This window comes from Macrobrachium nipponense, chromosome 42, assembly GCF_015104395.2.
Source record: "Macrobrachium nipponense isolate FS-2020 chromosome 42, ASM1510439v2, whole genome shotgun sequence".
Taxonomy (NCBI): Eukaryota; Metazoa; Arthropoda; class Malacostraca; order Decapoda; family Palaemonidae; genus Macrobrachium; species Macrobrachium nipponense.
The window spans coordinates 45742541-45769258 of NC_061103.1; the positions used below are offsets into that span (position 1 = coordinate 45742541).

Below are 26718 nucleotides of genomic sequence, written 5' to 3' on the forward strand. Positions count from 1 at the left end.
CCTGTATCAAGTGGACATGTATAAAAATACTGTATATGTGTAATAATTACATTATTATATAATTTACAAGATCTGTAAATATTAAACCAATGACCTGGGGTCATGGCATTAGGAGGGTTCTACGTGACCGCAAAGCAGACCTAGATTACGCTATGCGCTGTCTGCAGTAGCCTGATCTAGCTCTAAGCTTTGTCAACATTTTTATGTTTATGATAACTTTGCACAACAACTTCCATGGGAAGCGGTTGACCTGTTAACCTACGCCGGAAACTTGTAACTTCCGAGCCGGCGAACTACGTATGTGTTTTTATATGAATTGCTGAGATAGCTAATGTTCCGCTATCGACGCGATGCTTTAGAATGGCAGTTCCACGCCAACGATCAAACATATCGGTCGTCCGACCGAGCTGCATCTCATAGTAGGAGTTTACAGAATAAAGTTGTTATCTTGTCAACTTGCCTGTTTGAATCATCTCCTCTAGTCAAGAAAGAACCTCTCTACTAAGATATCCAAGGGAGATGAGAGGAACCAAAAAATACTTACGAATGACAGTCGTAAGGAGAACACAAAAAGTCTATCGCCAAGCGATAAGACATTAGATGTGGTGGCAGCGTATAACGGAAAATATAATTAACAAGACCCATATCAGCCGACCGAAGGTCTACAAGAACTAACTTCCACCTTCAACATCAAACTAAACAGAGGAAACGGGATCTTCAATCAACGCAACAGTTTATGAAGACGCAACTATGTCCTTCATCGAGAGGAATACAAGCATTTAACACTGACGTTTGAGCAACTGTTGTCACTTATCTTCGAGAATCTACACCGGACGAGGGCAGCATCGAACATCAACGGAAAGAAGAAAACAAACACAGGGAACATCACCCGATCTAGCAAGGACGGAGGCTGTGACGTCATCAATCTTGGACTTCCCCGCGCATCGTGCACCGAGAGAAGACCGTGACGTCATCACGACTTCCGACGCGAGACGTAGACAGGAACTGAGACGTCATCCCATGTCAACAATCCTTCGCAATATAATCTGGAGCTAAGTACCATTTTTATCTATTCAGGTCTTTTCCTCAGTGAAGTGTTGTTCATCAAGAGTCGATCGTCCAGTATTCTGGGGGGTGAGTTGTTCGCCATATTAATCTTCCTTCATTACAGAACCAATCTTCAACTACGAGGTTCTCGCCCGCAGATTAATTTTTTTTTTCTTTTCTCGTTGTCATTAACCGTTTCTTGCAGGAATTCTCCGTATAATATTTGATCATATTATCTGTATTTTTGTATCTTTTGGGGGATTTTCCTATTATTATAACACACTTATACAGTACATTGCTTATGCGTTTACGTAGTGGTCGAGTGTACTCTTATAGATATTTTGATAGGATTGCAAGGAATAGAAGTGATAAGAAAAAAGTGAAAGCCGAAATGGCAACTACTCCGGCTGGCAACCCCTACGTGGTGACTCTGTTAGCGCGAGGTCAGCGATTGTCCCTTTTCAAGGTCGGGTCAATGGGTTCCTGCCTCAAAATGTTGAGGCATGGATCTCATCTGTAGACGCTCATTTAAATGCAAAAAGCATCACAGACCCAGCAGTACAATTACAGGAGGCCAAGAGCTTCATTGACTTTGCGAAAGGAGACGCAAGTGCGTATCTAAGGGGGGTTTCTTTCCAAGAGGCGCTTACATGGGACGAGTTCAAAATTAGATTACGTGCCGTGTATGGGGGTGAAGAGGCTTTAGATGTAGTATTGGCATTGAGAAATATCCTTAACCAAGCCTCCATGACTCAGCTCAATGTTGTCGAGCGGGCGGCGCTAATTGCCGACCGGCTAAATGAATATCAGGATAGTTTAAGTAACTCCGGGTGGGTTGCGGGTGCTAAAATCAAAGTGAAAGATTTTATCCGTTTGATCTACCTTACGTCTATCACTGCAATGTTGCCTGAAGCGTTAGTACGGTGTTTTGATAAAAAATTGCAGCCCGACAGTACGGAATTAGATGTGTATAAACAAATCAAAAAAACACATGTCTAAATGTACCGACCTAGATCCTTCGCTCATTCAGTTTTTGCAAAAAATGAGAACAAGCCACAACAAGTAAATGTGGTACATAATAATAATCAAGTTGCAGGGATGGTTTGTTATAACTGTAAACGACCAGGTCACATGATTTCAGACTGTCGGACGCGTTTTTGTTCAATACACAATAGTTCAACTCATTCATATAACCGTTGCTACTCGAGGAATCAACAGCAGAATGCTACGAACACGCAACCAGTTGCCAGTGCAAATAAAAAGAAGGGTCCTCAGTACTATAAGAAGAAACAACCAAACGGAAATTCTGCACAACAGCAGAAACAAACAAATCGTGCTTCAGGTACCTCTGTTCCTGGGCCGTCTGCCAGAACCTCGCAAGGGCAAGCGAATTTTCAGGGTGTGATAAACAAAACAAATACCACGTAGTTCACTCCAAGGGGGGAGAGGGCGATGTTGGGTCATCAATATCAACATCTTTTGTATCAAATAATCAGTTTAATCATTTATCAGATCATTGTGAGACAATTGATTTTCCTATGAAACACACGGCCGAATCAAAAAAATCTGTGCAGGTTCCCGTAGATTTGCAACAAATTCATGCAATTATTAGTCAAAACGAGTTGCGACCAACCTTACATGCAGTAAATTTGGACCATAAGTCATTCACTTTGTTCTTTGATTCTGGTAGTCCACGTAATATAATGGATTTAAGGACTCATCATTTACTCTTTTCAAATTTCCCTATAGAAAAGTCCGGAATAAGGCTCTCAGGCATTGGGAATAATGAATTAAATGTTGTGGGCGTAACTCATGTACAGTACAAGGTCGGTAAGCGCACGCTTGCTGATACCTTTGTCGTTGTACAAAACATTAATATGTATCCCGCAGTAATTATCGGATACCCGTCTATGGGCACTCAAAATATTATCTTAGCACCTGCAAAACACGGCGTGTATATCAAAGGGAAATTCTATAGGTCTTCTAATACCCTAAAATCAGTTTTAGATAATAAAGAGACAGACCGAGTTGTCACTTACATTACGGAACCAATCACCTGTCTCATGAACCAAGAAATAATACAGGCAACCCAACAGAACTCTCGCTCACCCGTAATATCAGCTTGCACGCAAACTCTCGAGCCTAACGTAACTTCAAATATATTAGTGCGTGTAAAGAGAACCTTGCCAGGATCTGAAACATTAATCCTTTCCGAAACTCTGAAAACACACGGATTATCCGTCACACAAGCCGTTTATACAGTCGGCTCACAACAACAATGTAACATCGAAGTCTGTAATCATTTGAATACCACTTTAGTAATCCACAAAAATCAACATACGTATCTTGGATGCCGAAGTTTTATGAAACATCGCATTCTTACCGTAAGCTGAGATAAATCACGCTCAATCAGTGGCGGATGAAACCCTTTTGCAATCTATAAAGAACAAAATCAATCAGGACATTCAAGAAGAAGAAATTCAGCAGAAATTTTGAATCTGTTAACTAAATATCATGATGTTTTTTTCCACTACGGATGGAACCTTAGGAAAAACGGATATCATCGAGCATCAAATCAGGCTCAAGGACAAACAGAAAGTAATCTATGTACCTTCGTACCGACTTCCTATGAAATTTCAGAATGAGATAACAGAGGAAGTAGGTAAAATGTTAAAGGAAGGAGTCATTAGGAAATCAAACAGCCCTTATTAAATTTTCCGTTAATAGTAGTACCGAAAAAAGATCGAACTTGGCGGATATGCGTAGATTTTCGTCGTTTAAATGAAGAAACAATCCCTGACAGATTCCCAGTACCATGTACCGATGATATCCTATCTTTACTAGGCCAGAATAAATATTCACAAGCCTAGACTTACTAAAAGGATTTCATCAGATTCCGATGGAACAAGAGAGTATCCCATACACTGCCTTCAGCACAGCCAGGGGACATTATGAATTTTTGCGTATGCCTTTTGGTTTACGTTGTGCTCCTATAACTTTTACTCGTATGATAAACGTCGTGTTTGGAGACTTGTTGGGAGATATCCTACATGCCTACATGGATGACTTAGTAATCTTTTCCAACACATTAGAAGAACATTTACGTAAATTGGAGTTAGTGTTACAAAGGTTAAGGCAGCATAATTTAAGGGTAAAGATAAGTAAGTGTGAATTTTTTAAAACAGAACTAGTCTATCTAGGTTTCACGGTTTCTAGTGAAGGTCTTAAAGTCGTCCACGATAAGGTGTCGGCTATCCGTAACTTTCCGATACCTACTAACGTCAAGGGAATACAGCAATTTTTAGGATGCAGCGGTTACTATCGCCGCTTCATCCGCACTACTCAATCATAGCCGCTCCCCTAACCGATCTTATAAAAAAGGGCGTAGATTTCGTATGGTCTGAAATTCATCAACAGGCGTTCGATAAATTGAAAGATGAACTGTGTAGTTCTCCTATCTTGAAATTTCTGACTTCGGTAAGGAATTTTTCATAGCAACATACGCCTCAGACCTAGGAGTAGGTGGGGTATTGCTTCAACAATATGATAAACAGTTTTTCCCTATAGCTTTTTATTCACGTAAACTGAGACCTTCCGAAAGTACATATGCAGTAATAGACAAGGAAGGGCTCGCTATTGTTAATTCACTCGTGCATTTTAAATTCATAATATACGGTTACCCCGTCAAGGTTCTCACTGATCATAAGCCCTAACCGACTTCTTTTAAAGGCTTTAGTCACAGCCCCAAGCGAACTCGGTGGCACATGATCATTCAGGACTTTGGCGCGAGGATCGGGTATTTACCTGGGAAAGCAAATATCATTGCTGACGCATTATCACGTAAAACCCCTCTTCATCTTGTACCGAGCCATTAGCTGAATTAATAGATATCTCAACCTCCACGCCCGTTGTTAAAACTATATCTGAACAGGAAGATCTGGGCTGGAGTGCTGAACTATTACAGACGGAACAAAGAAAAGATCCGCAAATAGAAAAAATCATCATTGCGTTAAACGGAAATCCGAAGGAAAAAAAGAATACTAAAAGTATAAGCAGCAGAATTATATCCTACAGGACAATATCCTGTGTAGATCCGTGACGAGGAAAACCCGCAACACACCGCAGTTGAATAACAACCAGGTGGTGGTGCCTATCTCACTCATACCACTGTCTTAAAAGTGGTTTGCATGAAAATCCACTGCACGGGCACCCGGGTTATACCTTGATGTCACAGAAAGCCAAATCCTTATTTTATTGGCATACGATGCTTACAGATATAAAAAAAGCACATAGCAAATTGTCGCACTTGTCAAGAATACAAAGGGCACACGAAGACACCTGTCAGCCTAGGGGCTTACCCCGTGCCAAATCAACCCTTTGAAAGAGTACATTTAGATTTATTAACAGGATTTTACGAGTCAGACAGAGGAAATAAGCACCTCCTAGTAATTATAGACGCTTTGACTCGATATACAGAACTTTATAGCGCTTAAAACAAAAACCGCGGTCGAGTGCGCTAGGAAGTTTTACGAGTGCTACATTTGTAAACATGGAATTCCACACATCATTATCTCAGACTCGGGCGGGGAGTTCAATAATCATTTCCTTAACTCCTTGTGCGAATTCCTTTGTATAAAGAAAATCAATACCATGATCTATCACCCAGAGTCTAATGGGCTAGTGGAAAGGGCAAATCGTAAGGTTTTAAACATTTTAAGGGTCACCTTAGGTGGGGCAGATCCCAACTGGGACATTGCCATACCTGCGGTGCTAAGCACACTTAATCACTCGTATCATGTGTCTATTAAAATGACACCGCACGAGGCACTGTACGGTATCCCCCCCCGGCCCCGACCCGAACGCCTTTCCACATCTTAAAGCCTACAACTAATTTATCAAATCCTCTAAAGGATGTTATGGATGCAAGCATAAGTCGATATAATATAATTCGTAAGAATTTAGAAGAAGCACAGATCATAATAAAAAAAAATCATGATAAAATAGCTAAGCCAACTAGAACATATGCCGTGGGCGATCAGGTATACATACAAGTATACGTACGTAAAGGTTTAAATTATAAACTGACACCTAAGTTTGAAGGCCCGTTTAACATTTTAGAAAATTTAACGGCCAATAGAGTTAGGGTTCAAAATGTATCCAAACCCACTGATGTGAGAATATCCCATTGGCACATATCAGAATCTAAAGAAAGGTAGATGGAGTGAGGGAAAAAATGGTTGTATTTATGAAACTTGTATAATAATTTATATATATATATCTATTAATCATATTGTATGTAAACCTATTCTTTTACGCGAGTTATTACATATGTTTTACTCATTGCAGGTTTCAAAAATGAATCTGTTATTGTTAGGAGTGATATTGTATATTCAGACATCTTTGTTGTATGGAAAGAGCGCTAGGACGAAAGAAATAGAATTTAATCATGGCTCGATTATTGAGAGAATCGATGATGTATTCATCGTGTCAAGTAATATTGTTATCGAAGTAGATATGCATGCTATTTTCTTACCTGAAGATGACGTCCTTAACTTAAAGAATGACCTGATGAGGTTTGGTATTTCCCTTAAGGAAATGCATGAACGTAATTTTCATGCTAACTCAGAGATTTCACTAGCTCAAACACTAAGCGTCGCGGAAATGTTGTCTTATGACATACAAAATAAAACCGCCGAGGCAGAAGAACTCGCTCGTGACCTGCTGATGTGGTCTGTGCGGCACAATACTCTTGAACGCCGCAACCCGCTTATTCTAGCTGGACTAAACATCTTAGGATCAGTTGCGAATCTAGGCTTAGGAATCTCAAATCGCCTCAAGATAAATAATCAAAATAAAAAAATTGAGTTTTTGCAACACAAAACGGAACTGGCCTTATCTGAACTTCGCAGCCAGTTATCTTCGATCAATCAAATAATGAATATCGTTAATGAACATTCAAATAATATCGATCAGGTCATGGAAGTTCAACATTTGCTGGCTACTTTAGCTTACTATAGTTCGAAAATAGATCATATCCGTGTGAAAATATCACATTTTATTGAAAAGTCAAAAGATTACGTAGAAGCAATTACGTTAGCAACAAAGGGTGTGTTATCTCCTCACCTCATGCCTATCAAAGATCTGACGTTAACTTTGGAAAACGGACGGGAGAAGCTAGGTTATATTCCTTTATTAGATGCCCATAAAGTAGAATTCTATTATAGCCTAATATCAGTCAGCGTTGAAAATTATAGAATTATGATCACAATTCCTTTTGATTCTTCCGATGCTTGGCAATCATACAAAATAGCACCGTTTCCTACTTTCATGACGAATAACTCAAATCCAGTAATATCCAATTTAACGGGGCATGTACTGATTTCTTCTGATAAGAAATCATTTACTGTCATTAAAGACTTAGATAAACTCACTCACTGTTCAGAAGCCATGAATAATAAAATTTGTACAGCTGACTCTTTTGAATTCTATCCTATATCAACGGATTCATGTGAGTTAGACATAGTGCTAAACGGCTCTCTCTCTCTCATACAGCGAAGGTTGTCTGGGGATTTATCCCTTTTACGGTAATAAATTCAATTACAGGATGAATAATGGTTCTTGGATCCGTTATGATAAGGCCGGATTCGACGTCGTGTGTCCGGACACATCCACCGCCCATGCCCCTATCTTCGTAGCAGCCGATGGTTGTACGGGGACATCTACAAACTATACCGTCAGAGGGGTCAACACGATAATACGTGAGAAGGCGTATTTCGCGAACTACACGTGGGCTTCCACAATCGTCCCATCACTACCTCTCCCATACAACGCGCGAGTAGCTCATCGTCTGACGCAACTGGCTGAGATGACCCACGCGTCATCGACTTATGCAGGTGGAGAAAATCTTCGCTACTACATTCTGCTAGCCGTGTTCAGCGTGACGGCCATATTGGTTATCGCCGTCAACATCTTTGCTTGGCGTAGGCTGAGGCGTAAACAGAAGGATCTCCAAGGGAACGTACTGGCCCGTCTAGATGACGTACCCGTTAAACTCAAGTCGTTTGCGTTTAGGGCCGCCTGAACCTGGCCACTTCAGTTCGTGCCTAGGGAATTGTCTGGAATTGTGTTGTGTGTGGAAAGCGGTCCGTATGCTGGCAAAAATGTAGGACAAGAAAGTATCACGCCTTTGCATTTGAACAGTTAAAGTATCTCCAGGGCGCCTAATAAAGCATTATAGCCCAATATTATACATTAATATATTCCTAAAGGTATTTTTCGGGCACCTAATAAAATATCAGCCCTATATATTGAATTTCTGCAGAATTACATTGTTATACTATTATACAATTATATTTATCTATTACAAAGAGGGTCAAGTACTCTTTAACAATTATCCATGATCATGCTATAATCATTATTTAGTAACCATTATTCTTAATCAGGTTACCTGTTATCATATTAATCATGTATACATGTTTTGATTTTTACCTTTTTATTATTTTTGGGTACATAATCATTATTATTACCAAACATGGATCTATATTTTCCATGCATTTATCTTTGTTTATGAATATGTCAACAAGGGTATGTAACAGAACCTTTTTATGCATTTAATCACTTATTATGTTATACCTAGACGTATGTTACGAGCACGCTCCTATGAACAATGTTTAAAGTAATTTTTTTTTGTTATTCAAGGCTTGAATAGGTAGCAGTCCGAGCCTAATGTAATAATTACATTATTATATAATTTACAAGATCTGTAAATATAAACCAATGACCTGGGGTCATGGCATTAGGAGGGTTCTACGTGACCAAAGCAGACCTAGATTACGCTATGCGCTGTCTGCAGTAGCCTGATCTAGCTCTAAGCTTTGTCAACATTTTTATGTTTATGATAACTTTGCACAACAACTTCCATGGGAAGCGGTTGACCTGTTAACCTACGCCGGAAACTTGTAACTTCCGAGCCGGCGAACTACGTATGTGTTTTTATATGAATTGCTGAGATAGCTAATGTTCCGCTATCGACGCGATGCTTTAGAATGGCAGTTCCACGCCAACGATCAAACATATCGGTCGTCCGACCGAGCTGCATCTCCTAGTATGGAGTTACAGAATAAAGTTGTTATCTTGTCAACTTGCCTGTTTGAATCATCTCCTCTAGTCAAGAAAGAACCTCTCTACTAAGATATCCAAGGGAGATGAGAGGAACCAAAAAAATACTTACGAATGACAGTCGTAAGGAGAACACAAAAAGTCTATCGCCAAGCGATAAGACATTAGATATGTACATATTCTTTTCCTACTAAAGATAAAGTTAATTTCAAGTGTATCCTGGATTTTTCTTTATATTTTTTTTAATGTACACCGTGGGTAGCCACAGGGCAAAAATTAACTTGATAATTTCCCTGTAAATCAAAGCAAAAGGGTTTGAAGTTGCTCACCTTCTTAAAGGCAAGGTATTCCATGCCTTTGGCTATCTGATAAGCCCAGCAGAGGAGGTCACTTGAACATAGGGACTCTGGACTGGAACCAACAGCTCTGGAGCCAATGTAGCCATTGTCTGACCCACCGTTGCTACTCTCTGTTAACGAAAGGACCTAATTATTAAAGTTGAAAGGTTATTCCAGTGTCAGAAGAAAATCAATACAGAGGTAAAGTCGGTTGTGCTTATAACACTTGGAAAATTTAAGTTACTCAAGATTCAAAGCTTATGAGTTTATGCAGCTTTTAATTTTTGATGTGATAAGAAGTTGTAGTCATGAAATAGGTATTCATATTCTTGAAAACAGAGCAAGATGTTATTTCTCAGGATTCAAAGCTTATTAGTTTATGGAACTTGTATTTCTCTATTGCTCAAAGTAATAAGAAATTGTTAGGCATATGAAATAGGTCTTTCACGCTTCAAAAACATTACGAAATGCTGTGTCTGTTCCATACGCATCTATTCAAAGATGATAAGCAGAATAGGATAAGGGAGTTCTTTAAGAGCCAAGAACTACAAAAATGCCTGCAAAGTACAAGACACTTCCTACCAAAAGTAAAGGTGCTCATATCTGAAGCGACAGGCAGAGGTGAGGAACCAGACTCTGTTCTGTTCCTGAATGTGTCTGGGATGTGGCCATTAGGGCCAATCGAATCTGTCGGTGAGGAAGGCTCTATCCACAGAGACTGGCCAGGATTCTCACTCTCAGCTGTGTAGGTGACCATGTCTTGGTTGAAGCTCAGATGGGCATACCTCAGTCCTCTGGAGATTCTAGTCCTGTTGGCCAAAAGATGGGAAACATTTATACCAGATGACACTGAAGTGAATCTCATTAATTGGTGACACCTAAAGAATTTACCATGTTATTCTGTTCTTATATTTTATGAAAATGAGACTTTTACTATCTTGTGCGTTTGAAAAAATTCTTTTGGTTATTTTTCAGTCCCATAACCAACTGACAAGCATTTTTCAATTAAAAGTAAAAACTACCAGAATGTTTGCCATTTAATCACCCGAGGCGCAAGAAATATTTTCAGTCAGTCTCTTCAGGAAAATATCAGCTATTTTCATGATGCACAGTAATTTTAGTTTCTAACAATAATAATATTTTTCTTTTTTCATTCAGTAAATCAAACAATATTTATGCTGCAAAACTAAAATAATTTCCCTATGCAGTGACTAGAAGCTCAGGATTAGTAGTAGTAGTAGTAGTAGAGTAGAGTAGTAGTAGTAGTAGTAGTATAGTAAGTAGAGAGTAAGTAGTTAAAGTAAGTAATTAAATTAAATTAAATTAATTAAATAATAAATCTAATAATTTGATAATTAAATAATTAATCAAATATAATAATTAATTAATTAATTAATAATAACTAAATAATTAATTAATAAAAAAATAACCTGCACCTAATATTCAATTCAAGAGATGTACATAAAAATACAGTTATTCTAAAATAAAAATTTCTTGAGAATAATTTTTCCCAGCACCATATAAAGCTGTTGTCCATTTAATGAAATATTTCATGCTTATTGAGCTCTCATGACACTTGCATTGTAGTCAGTCACAAAAGGCTTAAATATATTTTTCTTTTTTTTACCAACCTGGATCCTGATTCGGTCCGGTGGCGTATCCTGGCGTCGGTGAGTGAAGGATCTATCCTATCATATTCGTTGATCTGGTTTATGAAGGCCTTTCGCCTGCGACGCATGTAGTCGAGGATGTTGCCGTGCTTGCAATATTCCACAAGGAGTAGCAGTTCGCCTGGAGAATGAGGCACAGATATACATATGAAGAATTCGCATTATTTGGGACACTAGTGTGGGAATCAAAGTTTTAGAGGGTAAAAAGGTTGATTACTGTATGTAATTGTCTTGGGTCATTGTTTATTTCAGGAAATGTTTTACTTCTTTCTATGTTGTGATTTACTTAAAAATTTAGAAGGAAACAGGAGGAATTAGTTGTCACATGTCATTTTTTTTATTTCTGGAAGTGATTTACTTCTTCATATGTTAGAAGTATCTACTGTTTTTCTGGACTATATTGATTGAGTATTCATGGCTCATGACCCATTTAAAGAATCTTACATGGAGAAAGTACTTCACCAAAGGCTTTTCATAATTTGTCTTTACTCTTACAGTTTTTAAATTGGTTTACCATCGTTTACCTTTATGGCAGAACAATTTTTGTCTTTGTAAAAAATACAAAAAGATGTGACCCTATTCTTGGACGTTTTGTTTTGGGCACCCCTATTTCTAACCGTATATGAAAGCCATGATATCTTTAAAATAAGAATATATTTGACATTTAATTGATACAAAAAGGGTAATGAAACTTTCAGAAGCATCTTCTGCTTACAAAAGCAACAAACGATCAGTCCCTTTCCGTAGTCATAATTTTCTATGAACACATCTGAGATTAGCTCTTGAAGTTCAGCCTATTATTTGCAAGTTCCAATATTGTAAAGGTCTGCAAATTCATTTACTCTGAAGCACTCTCCTTTGGAAGAAAAAACCCCCACCACTTCTTCATATTCATAAACTTTTAAACCAAAATTTGAGATTAGCTCTTGAAATTCAAACAATTATTTTCAAGTTTCAGCTGTGTACGGGTATGTAAAGGCCTTTACTCTGCAGCACTCACCTTTCGTAGCAAGTTCCTTGGAGCAAGCCCCAAGTAAGTTGACGATGTTGACGTGACGGCCTATATGAATCAAGATCTTTACCTCTGACCTCAGGGCCTTCAGCTGGGAGCTATCAGTTCGAGACTTCATCATTTTGACCGCCACGGTCGTTCTAGGCTGACCTGGGATGAGGTTGAGAGCCGTGGCTCGGTAGACGAGTCCAAAGGCTCCAGCTCCGAGGAGCTTATCTGAAAGATAACAAAAACGTAAACAAATAGAATTGCTTACAGAATCTAGATAACTTTTTTTTTTACCAGAGACTTTGTAATTGTAATAACCACAATGACATCTTTCAACTTCTTCATGTGGATATAATATATTATAGGCTTTGTAGTGACAAGCGTATCCAGGGAGTGTTGAAGAAATTGATGGGTTAAGAGAGTATGCAGACTTCAAAAATGAAATCCAATCCTACTTCTTATCTTACATCATTGGTAAAGTAGCACCTGATAATACGTACGGACATATGAAAGTAACGAAATAGTATGCATTTGGTAAAAGTTTCAATCATGCGAAATATCTGCTAAACCTTTCAAGCATATGAAATATCTGGTACCACATCTTTCAAACACACAAAATATCTGGCAAACCTTTCAAGCACAAAATATCTGGCAAGCACTTCAAACACACAAAATATCTGGTAAACTTTTAAGTCGCACGAAATTACCTGGTAAATATTTAAAGGCACACGACCTTACCGAAAACAATCGAATCCCTTGTGACTTCGTACTTGGTGTCGTAGGGCAAAAGCTCTGCTTGTTCATCCAGGCCAAGTTCTGGATTCAAGTTATCAGGATCTCCCTGTTCGAACATTCTCTGGTCTTCCAGGCGAATGTTGTAGGCACGTTTCTGTTGTCAAAAAGGAGGATGCATTTATGATACTGTCGATAGTATATGTAAACAATATTTGATTTTAATTATTTTGCATTTGTCATATATAACCATTAACCTAAGTTTTTAAAGCCTGATTTAAACGAATCTTTTCGTGTTAGCAATACGTTAATTTGTAGAGTTTTGTTCCTCTTGTTAAGTTTTAAAGAAGGAAGCTATTTATATTTAGTATTGCAAAATCAAGACTTCTAACATTGGAGATAATCTGAAAAGCATTAATTGTTTGCGCGTGTGATTTATAAGCAACCTTGTATGATTTATCTATGCCACTGACTCATCTATTGTTGAATGTTCCTTCAACAACGCATGGCAGGTCATTCAAGATTGTCAAGGGTGGCAGTTGGAGGAGCATTCGACCTGCCTAATCAAGACCTGAGGTAAACAATGATAAATAGCAGAATGCGCCTCAAGTGCTTCGCTCTTCTTCTGTCTCTTCTTACCCTGTCGTTGCGAATTTTTATGCAAATGAAGACGCTGAGAATAACAAGAATGCCAGAGAGGGCTCCTATGGTGATGATGATGTTGAGGTTCATGAAGGAGTCCGGATCAGTCACTGTTATGTAGGCTTCGCTGAAGATCGTGTTGTTTCTGTTGACAGCCTGAGGAAAAGAAAATAAGAATTAACACGTTTCTGTTGACAGCCTAAAAGGGAAACTGCACTGCTTAGTGTGGCCGCAACTGTGCTTTTGGAGCGAGCCCTTAGGAACCAGGAACCTTATATGAACTTTGCTCTCAAGAATGAAGAGGTTATATGAAATAGGGGCGTAGCGCTGGAATAAGACCCCACTATAAAGTAGGAGACCATAGCTATAGCTCATGATTAATAAAATTTACCACTTATTAAATTGCCAATACTGAAAATAAATGCGCAAGGAAATGAAAACATTCAACATCTAAGTTTATAAATTTTGAAACTGGAAAAAAAAGTTTACATAATTTTTCATATACTTATATATATATTTTTTAATTCAGGAGCAGATATCCTGGTTAAATAAAACTTAATATACATTCAATTAATACCATTTATCAAACAAAATAACTTGACTTGTAAACTATTTCACTTGTGATAAATTTCGTGTACCTAGTACGTGAATTGTGACAAGGAAGATTGCAGTTCATTTGCATATGTCTATGTTTGTATATAGCACGTCAATTTACATAGCGTGGTTAATATACTGTAAAAAGGGCCAATTATGTAAAAAGGGAGTCAATAAATACAAAACTGTAATATGTCCACTTGAGCAAGTTACCCTGATTTGCATTTTCTTCGATATCATAACTAGAGAAAATGTAACCTTTTAATGGGTGACAAAACTATATAAATGATTTCTAATGAAATCAAACTGTCATGACCTTCGATAATTTTCAGAGGCACAGTGTGGTCCTATAGACTGACCAAATTAGCCAGAGAATTCATTATTTAGCAGAAAAATAACGAAAGAAAAGTGTTTTACCACAACCGTGGGTGTTTAAATTTTCCGTGTTCATTTTTAATTCTATTTACCTACCTCGCATTTGTACTTTCCGGAATCGGAGATTTTCAAGTAGCTGAAGATAATCTTGGGGCCAGTGATCAAGCGATGAATTTTCTCATTTGCGCCAGTTTCTTTGAGTGGTTTATCGTCCTAATGAAACACATGGATTTTACTAATGGTTTTTCGTGATGATAGTTTACCGAAACAAATAGCTTATCAATCACTATCAATATGTATACTCAATTGCCTCCACAGGTTATACATTGTGAACAGTATATCAGATTAAAATTAATCCAGTTACCTTATACCACTTTATTTTGGGTTCTGGAACGCCATCAGCGGGGCATTTCAGGGTCAAATTGCCCCTTTCCTCGAGGTTGTGGTCTTGAAGGGGTACACCCTTGTTCTTCCAAACTGGAGGTTGCATGGCTGGTTGTAAAATGAAATGTTATCACTGGAAGCATTCAAACATATCAAGCAATGTTCGTCAAAGGAGAAAAACCATTTATTAGAGCAACCCATAGGTAGGTACTGCCACAAAAAAAATTATGTTATACATATAGGAGAGACTGAAATTAAGTAGGTACTATAGGATTGGATTATAGAATTTAAGTCAACAGGGTTATAAAGTTTAAGTCAAAGGCCATTCTCTTGGACCTGTGAAGTCCTTTGGCCTTGAAAATGATGCTGGAATAATGTTAGGAGAGAGTGTGTGATAAGATGGAAGAAGGAGGATCATGAACGGAGGTAGAATGAAAGCGGCTGCAGCAAGGATATGCCTACTGCAGTGGGGTGCCCTGACGTAACTATCCCCCTACGGGAGAAGTACGGAAACTCAACATAACTGGCCTTTACACTTACGAATAACATGTATCCCCAGTTCAGCTTTCGCTTTCGACCCTCTGGCGTTTTCGCAGCGGAAATCGAGGGTGCCCTTCTGTTCCAGCGGTATTTTGTTGATACTGATTTTCGAGACGTACAGGAGATCTGTTTCTTCATCTGAAAGTTAATGAGTGTGATACAAATGATCGAGGGAAAGAATTTTATATTAGATTGAATAAAGAAACATGAAACACATTTTAAGTCATAGTTCTTCAAGAAGAACTTTCATAGGCAAAACAGTTTGTAGCGTTATTCTCAAAGACTTTGCATTTCAAGTTGCAAATCACGAGGGATGAGGATTAGTAATGTTTCTCACAAAAAACTTTGCACTTCAATTTTCAAAAATCCCAAGGTGATGGCAGTTTGTAGCAGTTTGTAATGTTTCTCACTATATGCTTCAAGAATCACGAGAGGATGAAACATAGTCATGATTGGTAGCATGTTTGTCAGTATATTTTCTCAAGGTTCAAAGAGTCGGGAAAGGGTGAAACTAGTTAATGTTTCTCACAAAAGTTTCAAGAATCAAGAGATGAAGCCATAGGGCGACAAGGAAAATTTAGCGCCTCGATGGCATGGTCAGTTTGGTCTTGGCTTGCCACCTCGGTGCCCTCCAGCGAGTTCAATTTTCGGACATTCCACTGTGGGGTCAGAGATGTGTATTTCTGGTGATAGAAGTTCACTCTCGACGTGGTTCGGAAGTCACGTAAAGCTGTTGGTTTCATTGCTGAATAACCACTGGCTCCATGCAACGTAAAAACACCATACAAACAAACAAACAAAAAAGGAACATTTGGAAGCTTACCTGTTGCAAGATACTTGCGAGAGGCATTACTAGCACTCAGGGGCAGGACACCGAGTTTCCATTCCAGAGGTGGCGAAGTGAGCATCCTATTACCTTGGCATAGGAGCGTGACGTTATCCCCCTCTACGACTTGGACCTTCTTCGCATTCTTGACCTGAATACTGTTGACCTCCACCTTAATATTCAGGAAACCAATTCCAGAATCTGTGAAAGTGAAGACCATTCAAAAATGGGTCTCATATGATTCATGAATGTGATATGAACAATATCTAGTTGAAGTATCAAGTATAAAATAGTTTCATTCATTGCACACGAGTATGGATTTTCTTTACATTAAGATTCTCTGAGTGTAAAAATTATATCCGATTTTTTTTTTTTTTTTTTTTTTCTGTCTTGTAGTTTTGGTTTAAATTCTTACCTCCTGTTAGTAGGAAAACCTTCTGAGTAGTAGGCTTCGCATCTTGAAGATTGATGTTTGTTGCAGAACACCTGAAATGAATTAATAACAGGTATTCGAGTCTGTGAAGTATATTTGTTCAGAACTATTTTCTTAGGGTCGTCTTAAGAAATAACTGTACATTCCCCAAGAAGATTTTATGCTAGTTTTGCATAAATAAAAGTTAGGTCTACTATTTTATGACATCACAATGGTAGGAATAACTTTCCATGATGTATAAAATTTTAGGCATCAGGATCTGCAAGAGACCATTTTCAGGAGACCATTTTCTTCTTTTTATCTTTTAAGGAAACCAGGCCATCTTCACGGGCCATGCGTCTACTCAAGAGCGTACAGATAAGCTACACAACAAATCTCCCTCTTAGTACAAAGCAAATCAAAATTTTTCCATCTAACACTAACCTGTAATATCCCTGAACGAGAGCTTTTCCCTCCCAAACACCGAATCCTTTGGTGAGGCTCTTATCAGCTTGGCCCAAGATACGCCTCTTCAGGAGGTTCTTGTTCGCCTGATCCTGCAATGAGAATTGTAACTCAAAACATTTGTTTTTTGAGTTCTTTGTTCCATATTGTGATAAAAAAAATAAAAAGTGTCTTATTTGTGATTGTAATACTAACCACTAGAGGATATGGCATGTCACGATTAAACTACAGAATGTAGAGAGAGTTTTAAACTTTAAATTGATTTTCCTGAAACATAGCAATCTTCGAGTTCAGTCACTCATCTGGCAAAAGATCGAATTAAGCATAAAATTGAATTTTGGAGATTAATTCTTTCTTGCAGTAAACCAGATCTAATAGCATATGTAGTTATCAATTCGAGAAATAAGTATACTTTAAGCTTACCTAGTTTTATCTGATAAAGCGAATTAAGCATAAAATACTATACTGTTAAGAATGGTTTACTCACGAAACAATTACTGATAAAGAAATTAACATGTTACAATTGATATAGTACCATAAAAACTATCAAAATTGATGTAGCACGGGTTAATATAGGTTAGGAACTTAAATTTCTGTTTACTGTATATATCTAGAACATATTCAGGGGGAGGATACAGTAGGGGTCTGTCTCTTGAGGTGCTACTAATTCAGTTAGTTAGAAAGTTTTAATCTCAAAAGAGTTTTCACCTTAAAGAAGAAGTTATAGCTGTAGTTTCCTAAGCACAATGCTTACCTTAGAAACGGCTTGAAAGTCTGTGCAGTTGACCTTGCTGAAGCATTCCCTAAATTCCAAGGTCAGATCAGGCTTTGGGTATCCCGTGCTCTTACAGGTCACTTGAAAATCCTCGCCCTGGGGCAGCATCTTGCTGTTGAAGCTGGTGTTGTTGACAGAGTATTCAATTATTGGCTCTGATGGGGCCACTGGAAGAAAAAGGAATTTTTTTTTTATTTGGGGTCACTGAAAGAAAACGGGGAATCTTTCTTTTTTTATTATTATTTTTTTTTATTCGGGGACAATGAAAGAAAAGGGAATTATTTGGGGGGGGCGGGGGGGGGGGGGGCGGGGGGGGGGGCCCCCCCTCTGAAAGAAAACTGAGAATTTTTTTTTTATTTGGGGCCACAAAGAAGAGGGAATTTTTTTTTGACTTTGTGCCACTGAAAGAAAAAGGGAAATTTTTTTTATTTGGGACCACTAAAAGGAAAAGGGAAACTATGTTTTTGTTTAATTTCTTGCTTTAATTCTCAGCTGAAAATCATTATGGATAGGGTCAAGTCAACAGATTGTAACTGTGCCTAGCCTCAAAAATTCTTTCCCCCTCGGTAATTTTTTTTTTTTTTAGGGGGCGGATGGGGGTGGGTACCTGGCATTGTGACGTTGAAGGAGAGTTCATCCCTTGCCTGGACGTTCCCGTGTTCCGAGATCAGGGCTTCCAGTGAGTAAGTGCCAATGTCTTCGACGGAGAGGATCACAAGCGACAAGAACAGATTCCCATTCTCGTGGTCCACTTCCAATTTATGGCGGGTGGATCCCTGTATGCGGCTGGAGGAGTTCGCCAAGACTTCATCTGCAAGATTGGGGATGATTTGCGTAAGTGTCAGAGAGGCGTTGCCTTACCGAATAGCCATAATTATACTCTGCTTTTTTTCCATCTGTCCATCCGCCTGTGGTGTTTGCGCATGGTAACACTGCGTCCCGGGCTTTAAATATCCTATTTTGAATATTAACAGTGTAATTCGCACACAGTAAATTATTAAAACACTTTTCAGTTGCAATTGTACACCAAGATGTATTTTTATTTGCTTAAAACTCACACATAGCGAAACTATTTAAAGCCAGGGACGCAGTGTTACCACGCGACCACCAAAGGCAGATGGAAAAAACAGAGTACAGTGTATTTTAAAGGCCATTTTCAACCACTGGGGATTTACGTCTACCCCAAAGTTGTTGGGGTTGTGGCACGGCCACCTATAGAGGCTACTTAACTTCAAGGAGTTCCAAAAACGAGATCTCTGAATACTCATGGGTCCACTTATATAGCTGGACAAGTAGCAGATACTATGACTGGCCAAGTTGAATGGCTGCAGCACCTATGATGATTGTACAGTTTTGCAGTCCAAGTCGAAGTACACCAACTCTCGTCGGGTGCACACACCTAATTAGCTCAATAAGGTCCATTGCAGCTATTAAATAGGTAGATCTAGGGTACTTATCCGCGACGGCCTAGACTATGGTAGTTGCGGTTTTCCTATGCAGTTTTACCTACTGAACAAGAATTTTAAGTAATATTCATTCGGACGACTGTAATTAAACCCCCAGCGGCCAGTACTGAACACGGTGAAATACATTGGACGGGAAGTGCCAGGGAATGATTCGGGGCTCGTGGTCGGTATATTACCGAAATGAAATACACGGCCCGGCAAGCATTTTCAGGAGAAAATGGGGGGGGGTTTGCGCGAAACAGGGTAGGGAGGATGGGGCGGGGTAAATATTTACGTTTAAAAAAAAACATGGATGCATGTATATATTATATATATACAGGGTTTTGCACATCTGGTACTTAAGTATAAATTATCAAGTACAAGTCAAAGCCTAGTAGAACATGTTACCTGACCGGGGGGGTTCCTCCCCCTCTTATGTAAAAACAATCTAAGAAGTGTAACATATAAGTTAGGAATACTAACCTAATACCTAGTAGAACCAAGTTACCTTAACCTGGGGGGGGGGGGGGGGGGGGGGGGGGGGGGGGGGGGAGGGGGGGGTGGGGGGGGGGGGGGGGGCCGGATAGAAAACATGCTAACCGTTGACCACAGGAGATCCTCCCGGCCCCCAACTAACCAACCCCCTCTTACATAAAAACAGTCTTAGAAGTGCAACATATAGGTTAGGATTCATACCTAACCTAGTAAAATGTATGACAAAGATTTGGGGGGGGGGTTTGGTCGTCCCAAACCCCACTTGAGAAAGATGATATATGTAAGTAAATATAATATATAAGTAAAATGATATCCAAGAAATTGTTATGGATCAGAAAGGCAAGTAAAGGTGAATATTGAAAAAAGAAGGGAGAAAAAATGCATGTGTAATTTGGAATGTCTAAAATGCAAAAATGTAATACCATCAATTTTCACGTCATTGACAGAAAGGTCTCGAAACGTCCTAAAACCTTCTAGTCCCACCCCTCAGGAGACTTTCAGGGACATGCCCTCAATTGTAACGTAATATTGTAAGACATAGTATAGGGCAACTTTATGAAGTGAGAACAAGTCCGTGCACATATACAGTACTATGATATACAGAACTGAAATAAAAGCTCGAAATAATACTACACGATTACAAAACAAATGAGGAAAAGGAATATATGTAACAATGCATGAATCCCCCCAAAAACCTCCTGTCGCAATGTAGGGTTAATAATGCAACATGATTGGTTAAATGTGTGTAACACCCATCATTTATCTCCTTAGGAAGTTTGTGTGTGAAACAAAAGCTCCCTTTTATCACGGCGCATGCGTAGTAGGATTCGGCGTCGTAATAGCAGTAGTAATCAGTGGATTTGGGGTATGTAACGGCTCCATTATCGGTTTATTTATCGCTTAATTTCAGTTTGTATTTCGGGTTTCAAATGTCATAAATAAGAAGAAGAAAACACAATAACACGGCGAAACCTTCCCCCAAGTGTTTCACCCCACCCAAACCCCGCATTCTCATCGGTCCCCTTTACCGTAGGTTGAACGGCATAATTCTCCCAAGTGTTTTGCCCCACCCAGAACCCAGCATTCACATCGGTCCCCCTTACCGTAGGATAGAGTTCAAAGGTAAATTACAGCCGGCCGAAAAATGTTACTTTAAATTATTGTTCAGGAGGTAAAACTATATAGGATCTCGTCACCTGGCATAGTAGTCTAGTTCGCCGCGGTACAACGGCTTAGATCTACCCACTTGGTATTTGGCTCTGCTGCGTTGTTTTTCTTTGAGCTTTATGAAATAAAATTAGGTACCTAGCTAATCGTCAATACTCCTTAGCGATACTCTAAGTATTGTCTACAAGCTTGTATAATTTTCAGTCAAATTGTTTGAGTTCTTACAAAAAACAAAATACACCTTAATGCCGTGTAAAGGCAACACAAAATAGACCGTACCTCAAGTTGGAAAATACCTGTCAACATGTTTATATTCCCGTCATACCTAAATGAACACTACAGTACTCTATGTATTTTCATAACTCGATAGGCTGGCAGTCGGTTCAAAATTCCCGCTTACCTACTAGTCTGTTCAGCACTAACTTTCAGTTTCCATTGGGAAGAGCATATCAAACGGTAGCCTACAATAGAATTGTCATACGATTCAAGAGCATATCAAACGGTAGCCTACAACAGATTTATCATACGATTCACGAAACATTAATAATGTCACACCGTTTGAACAATCGTTAACCTAGCCGGCCAGCGGCTGTTGCATATCCCAAATCCCAACTTACACTAAACCAATTAGTAATTGGAAAAAACCCAGTTGCACATCACCGCTTCAACATTCAATATTTGAAGATTTCAGTACAATAGAGCAGAACAGGACGATTTGGCGCCGACTCTTTGGCGCTGACGATTTGGCGCCGCCATTTTGGCGATAGACAGTTTGGCACTCATTGTTTTAGCGATGAGCTGTTGTGACGCCAAGAAACAAACTTAAGGACCATCCGCAAATTTGTGTCTCGTTTAGTGATCACCTCATTACACCAAAGGCTCGTCTGATTTGAGAATTGTAATATTAAGCCAGTTATTACGATATTCAAGTCTTGTTTAGTTATCATATAGTTTTACCAGTGTCTCGTTTAGTGATCATCTCATTACACCAAAGGCTTGTCTGATTTCAGAATTGTAATAGTACACTAGTTGTTACGATTTTCAAGTCTTTTTATATTGGAAAACGCTTTTCTTTAGTTTCTTGTACAGTCCATACCTTAAATGACCGAAAAAATCTTAAGTAATAGAGGCAAGCCAAAATTTTCACACAACGGATATATGTATGTGTTTTGACAAATGTATCAAAAACGATCCTTCATTCAATTCGAATCAAGTTTTGGAGTTTGAATCAAAATTGAGTGTAAAGGGCGTATTCATACTAAGAACCAGGAAGTAGTGAAAGAAGTAAATGGACATTCACACGGTGCGTCGGCAGTAAATGTGGAAGCTGCTGAAATTAAAACAAGCGTCAAACGTAAAGCAGAGGAAATTTTTGAAGTGCCGTCATCAGTTGTTAATGTTTGCATTGAAAATAGCTCTCAAGCTGCTCTGGCAGCATTGCCCACTTCAGATGCCATGAAAAAAATTGTACGACGAAAGCGAAATCAAATATATTCTGCGCCTGCAAACCCTCTCAGTTTAAGTGAATTAGTAATACCGGACGCGTACAAACTTTACCTTACGCACGGTGGTCAATTTGAAGACTTTTTGCTTGGAGATAGCAGAGATGAACATGACAGAATTTTAATATTTGGTAGAAAGACCTGGGTAAATATTTTACGTGATTCTGATGTGTGGTACGCCGATGGCACGTTTAAGATGTCTCCTCCGTTATTTGCACAGGTTTACGTAATTATGGCAAGAAAGCATGAAGGAGTTCTCCCTACACTATACGCCCTATTACCTAATAAGCGTCGAACAACATACGTGAAAATGTTTCGAATGATAACCGAGATGTCTGCAGAGTTGCAACCAAAGGGCATTTATTGTGATTATGAACAAACAGCTTTTTCTGCAATGACAGAATGTTTTCCGGATGTGAAGTTGAAAGGCTGCTTCTTCCATTTTGCACATAATATTCATAAGCACCTGAAACAACTTGGGCTCCAACATTTGTATAATAATGACCCCGACTTCTCAGTAAAGGCCAAAATGATCGTTGCTTTATCTTTTGTACCTATTTCTCACATGGATGTTTACATCGATGCTTTGGCGCAATATTTACCTGATGAACTCCAGCCGTTAATGAACTGGGTCGAAGATAATTATGTAGGAAGACCTCTGAGGAGGGGAAATGGTCGATGTTCACCACTTTTCCCTACGCAAATGTGGAATATGTATAGTCGAACGATATTAGGTGAGGACAGGACAAACAATCATGCTGAAGCTGGCGCCAAATGGGCTAGCGCCAAAATAACGAGCGCCAAAACCATTTAGCGCCAAATCATCGTCGCCAAAAGAGCGGCGCCAAAACGTACTGGACTCCAATAGAGAACGTCGTCGGCTCACGCAACACAAGGTCATGTGTCCTCTAAATATATAGGCTAACAGCATGGAAGCAATGATAATTGTCCAGGCCGTAGATACTACGACAGCCCAAGTTGAATGGAATAAACGTGACCTAAGATAAGTCAGTTTTGCAGCCCAAGTTAATGTACACACACACCGTCACCTCTCGTCCGTACAAATAACAGTCCCTCGTAGCTGTGGCCTGTGAGCCAACCAAAGCGTCGTCTGAACACTACCAAAGCCACACAGTAACTAACTAGGGCTTCTTCGATCTGGCAACTACTTCACGAGAAACTGCGTTGTAGCAGACGAGGCGAGGAGCCTCAGAAAGGATGAATGGAATGTTCAAATACATGCGACATTAACGCATCCTTTTAACGCAATCTCATAGTTTAATAAATCTCTGTTGCATCTTTCCCTGCTGATTTTGAAGTCGATGTATATTTGTTCTGTGTAATTTCGTAAGTATCAGATTTAGTAAGTGTACATCCAATCATTTGGCTATATATATATATATAATATATCATATTATTATATATATATAATATATATATTATATATGTATATATGTATATATGAATATATATATATATATATATATATATATATATATATATATATATATATAATATATACAGTAAAATGTAAATAGGGTTGAAAGCATATTTTGACGCAAAGATTTATCTAAGACATCTTGTACAGGCTCCTGGATTTGCGTTCGAAACATTTATTCACAGAATTATTGGAGCGCTGCGTCAGTTTTCTACTTTAAACCATAGCCAACATTACTTTTATATATATATCTATGTATATATACTATATATATATATATTTAATACATCATATGTATATATATACATATATGTATATAATAATATATATATATATTCTAATATATATATTATATATATATATATATATATATTACGAGAACAATATGAAATTTAGAAATTTACCTCCTCTCCGCCAAATGAACGTTGGCTGAGGATATGCAGTGTACATGATGCGTAACGTGAGGTCTTCATCTGGTCTGATCTCTGTGTCAGTGTCATCCTCCAACAGCAGACTTACACTGTAGGAGTTGAGAGCTGCAAAGGAAAGCATTTTATGAATGGAGTTGAACCCAAAGGGCATACTATGTGTCTTAGTCCCTGAATGTCTTTTATGAATGAATTAGCGTTATGTGTCATATTCCCTTGCTTGTATGGCATTCAGGAAGATTTATGCATTTTATTGAAATTATGGCGGTTGCTGTATTTTTTAGTGAAATAATAATAATAATGATAATAAAATAATAATAATAATAATAATAATAATAATAATAATAATAATAATAATACTAATAATAATAATAATAATAATAATAATAATAATAATAATAATGGGCTCCTAAAGAGGCATGATGCAGTCCGGAACCCCACACTATAAATACCATCCAGTCGAATTGGAGGACTGTGAAAAATAATAATAATAATAATATAATATAATAATAAGATGATAATAATATGAAGGTAGGAGACCCTTTCTCAAACATGTATTGTTAAAGATGATGGCAGCATCAGTGGAATTGATTTTATATATGGTCTTTTCAATTCTTCTTATGATTCTCTTCTCATCAGGGCTGATATTTGCTATAGCTATTAGCAAATATCAGCCCTGATGAGAAAGAGAATAATAAGAAGAATTGAAAAGACCATATATAAAGCCACATCAATTCCACTTATGCTGCCATCATCTTTTTAGTAATACAATAATAATAATAATAGTATAATAATAATAATAATAAATAATAATAATAATATAAAATAATAATAATAGATTGCCTAAACACTCTCTAGACTGAACAAGAAAACATGATTGTTCTTACGCAGTACATCAAGAACCAGGCTCCTGGAAACAGGTCTAGATTCCCTGCTGTTCCGAACTGTACAAGTGTACTCCCCGGAGTGTACATTAGGATCAGCGCTGCTGATGACCAGAGTTCTTTTGATTTCCCTGTCGGGCACTGTCTTGCGGTAGAGTCGAATGCTTGCACTCTGGGAAGCGAAGAGTTAAAAAGATAAAAAGTGACATTAGGGAGTATAGAAGAAGCAGGCTGTATGCTTGCTATCTGAGCAGTAAAAAGTTAAAAAAAGAAAAAAGTAGTGATAGTAGAAGTAAAAACAAGTATGCCTTTTTCCCATGGTTTAGTACCAGGCTTTGCTTAGAATGCAAACCTCCTTTATTCCGTATAGACTGCTAATCCTGAGATATTCACCATTCGAAAAGGGTCTAAAACATTCGAAAGACGCCCAAATAGAAAATGTTTAAAAATCCAAGCTAACCTCGTTTTCTGGGAACTGGGTGGTCAGAGTAACTCCAAAGGAGTGACCTGCTGTTCATCAGTGGGTCATGTTCGTATCTGCAGGTCAGATTCACCGTGGATCCTTCCTCGACGATGAAGTATTCGAACACTTTCCTGGTGCTCCTTGATGGCGTTCCTCTGCAGAAGTTGGTGACTGTCACATTGGGCTCCTTCAGGGACTTTTCGGATGGGCTACGGGTGGGAGACAAAATGGGCGGTAAATGAAGAGGAACAGAACCGTCCTGCAGGAGGGTTTGAGATAAACATGGGCGCGAGAAAATAAAGAGACAAATGAAGGTCGTCGTGAACATTCCTTCGTAACAGCAGCAGAAGAACAAGAAAGAAAAAGAAGGATTGTGTACATTCCTTCGTAGCCTCAGAAGAAAAAGAAGAAGAGAAGAAGAGTCGTGAAAGGTTGGAAAATAAACAGGGGAAGTACTACAGAGAACTTTATTTTATTTCCAAAAATTAAGATAAAAGAAATTGGAGAATAACCAAATCAAAACATTGAGAAATAAACTACCTTCGCTCTACTTCTTCCTTTCTGAAAACTTTCATATGTCTTCGTAATTTAGTATCTTACGTACAGAGGCTTAATTTATCCTAAATGTCTATATGTGTTACTGAAAGCGACGCAATTCACAAAGTCATATCTGCAGTATATTACATTTGTCAAAGAAGTAATTAAAGACAATGAATGGGCAATGTTGATTGGATTGTTCTTAACATCCTAATTCCGCATAATAGTGTGACCTGCTTCTCAATATTTTAGTATTACTTAATACATGCATATATAGAAATAAATATTATAAATAAATAACACTAATATATATAATATATATAATATATATATATTATATATTATATATATATATTATATTATATATAATATATATATAATTTGACATATTAACTACCAACAAATAAAAACAAAATGACAAAAAGAAAGCTTGACAAACAG

At 38.2% G+C, this 26718-nt stretch overlaps 2 protein-coding genes across 2 annotated transcripts in view; one reads left to right on the top strand and one right to left on the bottom strand.

Moving 5' to 3' along the window:
* LOC135213359 (uncharacterized) overlaps positions 1 to 26718 on the top strand; it is a 94108-nt gene that overhangs the window by 38817 nt on the left and 28573 nt on the right.
* LOC135213181 (vascular endothelial growth factor receptor kdr-like) lies at positions 9495 to 25449 on the bottom strand (the record flags this gene model as incomplete). Its single annotated transcript, XM_064247147.1, is given in 16 exon segments — positions 9495 to 9634; positions 10086 to 10312; positions 11135 to 11294; positions 12174 to 12401; positions 12912 to 13062; positions 13545 to 13703; positions 14613 to 14729; positions 14881 to 15008; positions 15441 to 15578; positions 16264 to 16467; positions 16682 to 16752; positions 17123 to 17235; positions 17898 to 18085; positions 18526 to 18729; positions 24370 to 24501; positions 25281 to 25449. Coding segments are annotated over 16 exon segments (2529 nt in total), but the record flags the coding sequence as incomplete, so codon positions are not given.